A 6092-nucleotide genomic window follows, 5' to 3' on the forward strand; every position below is an offset into this window, starting at 1 on the left:
GGATATCCTAGTTTCTTATCTTCTAACATTGATTCTAGGACATCCTAGGTTCTTATCTTCTAACATTGTTTCTAGGATATCCTAGGTTCTTATCTTCTAACATTGATTCTAGGATATCCTAGGTTCTTATCTTCTAACATTGATTCTAGGATATCCTAGGTTCTTATCTTCTAACATTGATTCTAGGATATCCTAGGTTCTTATCTTCTAACATTGATTCTAGGATATCCTAGGTTCTTATCTTCTAACATTGATTCTAGGATATCCTAGGTTCTTATCTTCTAACATTGATTCTGGGATATCATAAATTCTTATCTTCTAACATTGTTTCTAGGATATCCTAGGTTCTTATCTTCTAACATTGTTTCTAGGATATCCTAGGTTCTTATCTTCTAACATTGATTCTAGGATATCCTAGGTTCTTATCTTCTAACATTGATTCTAGGATGTCCTAGGATCTTATCTTCTAACATTGATTTTAGGATATCCTAGATTCTTATCTTCTAACATTGATTCTAGGATGTCCTATGTTCTTATCTTGTAACATTGATTCTAGGATATCATAAATTCTTATCTTTTAACATTGTTTCTAGGATATCCAAGGTTCTTATCTTCTAACATTGTTTCTAGGATATCCTAGGTTCTTATCTTCTAACATTGATTCTAGGATATCGTAGGTCCTTATCTTCTAACATTGATTCTAGGATATCCTAGGTTCTTATCTTCTAACATTGATTCTAGGATATCCTAGGTTCTTATCTTCTAACATTGATTTTAGGATATCCTAGGTTATTATCTTCTAACATTGATTCTAGGACATCCTAGCTCTAAGATCGTGTCTAGAATACGTGGCCAGGGACCTTATTCTTGAAAACTTAACCTAAAATTATTGTAGTGTTCCAGTCATCTGATTGGTCAATCACTAAAATTGGTTTTAAATTTAGTTTTATTATCCAATCAGATTACTGTATTTCTTAGAATCTGGATTTTATTTTCGAGAATAAGGCCCCAGCAAAATGATGAATTGATGTTTTATATTTTTTCAGAATCTGTGTGCGATTGGGTAAAAAACACCACGGTGATGATTCTCTTCCACAATGGTATGTATCATCTTTAAAACGTGAAAAAATTTAATGTAGTCAGTTACTAAACATTTATACTTAATATTCTTATTTTTATATTTTACAAACAAATGAGTACCTCGGTCAGCTAAAAATAGTCAAATAGTTTAAAACATTGCATGTAAATTAAATAAACCACCTGTTACATCTAAGATTTGTATATTCAGTGATCTGCTCCAAAATTCAAACATATACATCTGATTCTAAGTTTCCCTATTCAGGCTTCCATTTTTCAATTATAATTTCCAACTTTAAATTTCAGGTCTCAGAAACTGTCTTTAGAAAATGGAGTAGGAACACGGCAACTACACGTGGTACCACGTCAGATGAACCGCCCTGATTGGTTAGTAGATCTCCAGACTCAGGCGCGTCTCAGGTTGCTATTAGAAATACCCAATACAATTCAGTAAGTCGTGGGAGGGTGGGACCGTCTAGGTGTCGGACGTTTGGACGATGGATTTTGTGCATTTGGGGTAAAGTACTTTCCAGTTAGTTTGTTCTTTTCCCATTGGTAACCAACTCACAAAACTAGCCCCTGGGGTTAAAAATAGATTAGAGGTCACATGATACACTCTGGTACCCCTCATCTCTTTTTTTGCTTACTACATCCCAGTGGATAGTTTTTGGGTGAACTTATTTAATATCACTTTCTGTAAGAATTAGAGCACTAAAACCTTGGAGAAATTCCTGTATTAACACTTTTATAATTATATTAATTCTTTTTTAGTTTCATATTTTCTTTATTTTGGGTAACTTACAAGGGCTGTTGATTTGTTTATTTAAGCCTGTCATGATTGTTTTCATGTTTTAAAATCTCAGAGATAAAATAATAATAAAAAATATAATTCAACAGCCTTGAGACCTGGTTTATAAATTAATCTACAGAGCACTGGTGGCACAAACTCATCACCATATTTCTATAGTCTTCTTTTTTATGTTGTAGAATGCATGAATCTTTATTTAGTAAAACTCTTTTTTAATATTCACTATTTATTTTTATATATCTATGTTTTATACGAACTTCTGAATGGATATAAAATTAAAACTTCTGAATTTGAAAATATTCTCAATTAGCCAACTTGCTATTTCTAGTAACAAACTAAGATTAATAAATAAGTGTGATATTTTAGCGGTTTAGAAGTGGGTGGGATTTAAAAGTGGGTGGGGTTTAGAAGTGGGTGGGGTTTAGTAGTGGGTGGGGTTTAGAAGTGGGTGGGGTTTAGAAGTGGGTGGGGTTTAGTAGTGGGTAGGGTTTAGAAGTGGTTGGGGTTTAGAAGTGGTTGGGGTTTAGAAGTAGGTAGGGTTTGGAAGTGGGTGGGGTTTAGAAGTGGGTGGGGTTTAGAAGTGGGTAGGATTTAGAAGTGGGTGGGGTTTAGAAGTGGGTGGAGGAAGCCAGCGCAGTGGCCCCACTGATTATGATTCATTTTACCTAGAACCTAACTTCAGTTCAGCAGTTTTATAATCCTGTCTTACATTTAGTCAATGGGGACAACATGAACTCTTGATTTGTTTCAGTGAAATGAACTAGTCCTGTCTGACTGTACATGAGGAAAGATTAGTTCTTGTATTGATAATATGTTAAAAAACTAATTAAGTAATATTGTTATATTATATAGGGTAATATTGTTATATTATATAGGGTAATATTGTTATATAGGGTAATATTGTTATATAGGGTAATATTGTTATATAGGGTAATATTGTTATATTATATAGGGTAATATTGTTATATTATATAGGGTAATATTGTTATATAGGGTAATATATTATATAGGGTAATATTGTTATATTATATAGGGTAATATTGTTATATTATATAGGGCAATATTGTTATATTATATAGGGTAATATTGTTATATTATATAGGGTAATATTGTTATATAGGGCAATATTGTTATATTATATAGGGTAATATTGTTATATTATATAGGGTAATATTGTTATATTATATAGGGTAATATTGTTATATTATATAGGGTGTATAATATTGGATATCAGCTGACAAAAGGAAAAGGAAAGTTTCGTGATACACAAGTTATTTCTATCGCTCCTAGATACGAGGTGGACAACCAATCAAATTATAAACTGGCTATAGCACAACGACATCTTATCTCCTCCCAGGTTTGTCACGATTTTTATTTTATTAACATAGTAAGATTTCATTGGTAACTTAGGTCAAGGTTTAACGAATAAAATAAGATATTACCAAACTCAGCATAGAGGTATATTTTACCTAGTTACTTCTTGGGTTTATCTCCAGTATCCTGTTTACCAGCTGGTCCTTGGCCAAACCTCTTGGCAAGGGCAATTCCTGGTTTATGTCAAACACTGCTAGGTCGACTGAAATTATGAGTGAAGGATGATGTATTTAGGGTCTCTAGAGTTTTATACACTGACTGTAATTAGAATTCACAACCACCGTTTGTATGACTAATTAAAGACAACTAATAGAAATGTCTCACTTTTAAAATGATGCCTAAACTTTAGCATTATCTGTTTTTATATTGTATTTTATTTTGTATTTTATTTTGTATATTCTAGAACATTGACAGTGCCTTTTTAACAGCTTTACCGAAATGTAAATTACCGTATCACTGGCCGAGGATGGATCTGGATCAATTATTATGTGTCCGGATTATGGATCATCCATGTTGTTATTGGTCTGGTGGATTCTGTGTGGATAAAAGTAAATCATTCCATTTAAATATGAGGTAAGACCAGAAGCCAAAATTTTATTATGTGTATATATAGATGATTTCTTCCCAATTTTGGGTTCTTTTTAATCTTGGACTGTCCACAATTTGGTCTGACTTTGATAAAAGGATAGAACTATTACAAGGGACAGCAAAATTTATCTTTTTTTATTTATCCATTATATATCATGGTAGAACAATAGGATGACGTCACAACGTCACTGTTGGTTTATAAGATATACGTTTGGGTCACTAAACCATGAAAATCAATATTGGTTTTGATAATCTGGTATAGATTTCTATATTGCATTATATATGTGACGGGTGTGGTGCCAGGCAGGGTATGCTTACTCTTCTAAGCACCTGATACCACTTTTCATTATGAAATACTTATGATTGATAAACTTCCTCATGTGAAAAGTTCATTAGCTGCTACCCATGTTTCGCCTATATATGTTGTTTTAGATTTCTAGAAGTTCAGATTGTTAGTACTGGGTTTATTTATTGTAGGGATGGTGATGGTAAATGTATGTTATTGAAAGTGGAGATAATTTGTCAAGGACCTACGTTTATAATTGTGCTGGTAGACGCTGACACCATGCCACCTCCCTTCAGACTGGATAACCATTCTCCTGTAAGTTATAGATTATAATTTTACAGTACCATTATCATGTTCCATTATTTGATATTACACTTAGATTTATACCCGCATGGAAGTTTTCTACTTCATGTTTCAAAAGAAGATATAAAAAGGTTTTCTAGTTCTATTTGCACCATTCCACTTTACCTTCAGATATTTTTGGTTTGTATATTTAATGTTTAATGTAACATGACATCTTTTACAGAAGTTACTATTAATATTTATGCTTTTTGAAAACTAGTGTATAGATTTGAGTAAAATAAATACCTAATTATAGAGAAATATGTTTCCTACGTATTTAATACGTATTAACTATTAATGTTATGAGCCATTATAACACCAAAACTAGGTCAAACTGCTTAATTAACAATTAGTACTCTCAGTTTTTAATTAACCCTTTTAAAACATATTCAGTGTGATCAAGTAAATACATAGATGTAAATAGTATACTTTAGAAATAGTTTCAGGTATAATTTACGATGTTTTTGATAATGAACCTGTTTTATAAAAGCGGAATGCCATTTTAAAATTTCTGAACAATATTTGGTAGAAACATCCAGTTATCTGATCTGGTTGATGGTTTAAATATGAAAATAGTATATTACCAGTTGCGAATAATGAAAGTGACCATGTGTTCCAAATATTCTGAAACATATGACCTCTATTCTTATTCATGACAGTGATCTCTATAATGTGAGGGCTATTTATAGCTCAAATAAAATAGTAGTTTTATTAACTAATTACTGTAGAATATCTATATTTAAGATACCGCTACCAACTTGTGTTATTTCATATTACAGATTGCAGTCAAATTTTACCAGAGTCAAGTTTCAGACCCACGGCTTCAGTCAGTTCTACATCCCAATACCTCAAGTAAGTATTAACACCATCCTAGATTACAGTCAGTTTTACATCCTAATACCTCAAGTAAGTATTAACACCATCCTAGATTACAGTCAGTTTTACATCCTAATACCTCAAGTAAGTATTTACACCATCCTAGATTACAGTCAGTTTTACATCCCAATACCTCTAGTAAGTATTTACACCATCCTAGATTACAGTCAGTTTTACATCCCAATACCTCAAGTAAGTATATATACCATCCTAGATTACAGTCAGTTTTACATCCCAATACCTCAAGTAAGTATTAACACCATCCTAGATTACAGCCAGTTCTACATCCCAATACCTCAAGTAAGTATTTACACCATCCTAGATTACAGTCAGTTTTACATCCAATACCTCTAGTAAGTATATACACCATCCTAGATTACAGTCAGTTTTACATCCCAATATCTCAAGTAAGTATATACACCATCCTAGATTACAGTCAGTTTTACATCCTAATACCTCAAGTAAGTATATACACCATCCTAGATTACAGTCAGTTCTACATCCCAATACCTCAAGTAAGTATATACACCATCCTAGATTACAGTCAGTTTTACATCCTAATACCTCAAGTAAGTATATACACCATCCTAGATTACAGTCAGTTTTACATCCTAATACCTCAAGTAAGTATTAACACCATCCTAGATTACAGTCAGTTTTACATCCCAATACCTCAAGTAAGTATATACTTACATCAGCAGGGCTGATTTGTATATCTCAATACTGTGAACTGCCTGAAAT

The 6092-nt window shown here is 32.3% G+C and overlaps 1 protein-coding gene across 1 annotated transcript in view; it reads left to right on the top strand.

Moving 5' to 3' along the window:
* LOTGIDRAFT_175649 (hypothetical protein) overlaps positions 1–5974 on the top strand; it is a gene marked incomplete at both ends in the record, with an annotated part of 57800 nt that extends 51826 nt beyond the window's left edge. The window contains 9 exons of the mRNA XM_009058148.1: positions 594–673; positions 1047–1100; positions 1384–1527; positions 3098–3242; positions 3663–3832; positions 4325–4448; positions 5255–5327; positions 5566–5651; positions 5788–5974. Coding sequence (XP_009056396.1) covers positions 594–673; positions 1047–1100; positions 1384–1527; positions 3098–3242; positions 3663–3832; positions 4325–4448; positions 5255–5327; positions 5566–5651; positions 5788–5974 — 1063 coding nt within the window. The remainder of the gene's footprint in view (positions 1–593; positions 674–1046; positions 1101–1383; positions 1528–3097; positions 3243–3662; positions 3833–4324; positions 4449–5254; positions 5328–5565; positions 5652–5787) is intronic.
* Positions 5975–6092: the final 118 nt, after the last annotated feature.

This window comes from Lottia gigantea, assembly GCF_000327385.1.
Source record: "Lottia gigantea unplaced genomic scaffold LOTGIsca_329, whole genome shotgun sequence".
Taxonomy (NCBI): Eukaryota; Metazoa; Mollusca; class Gastropoda; family Lottiidae; genus Lottia; species Lottia gigantea.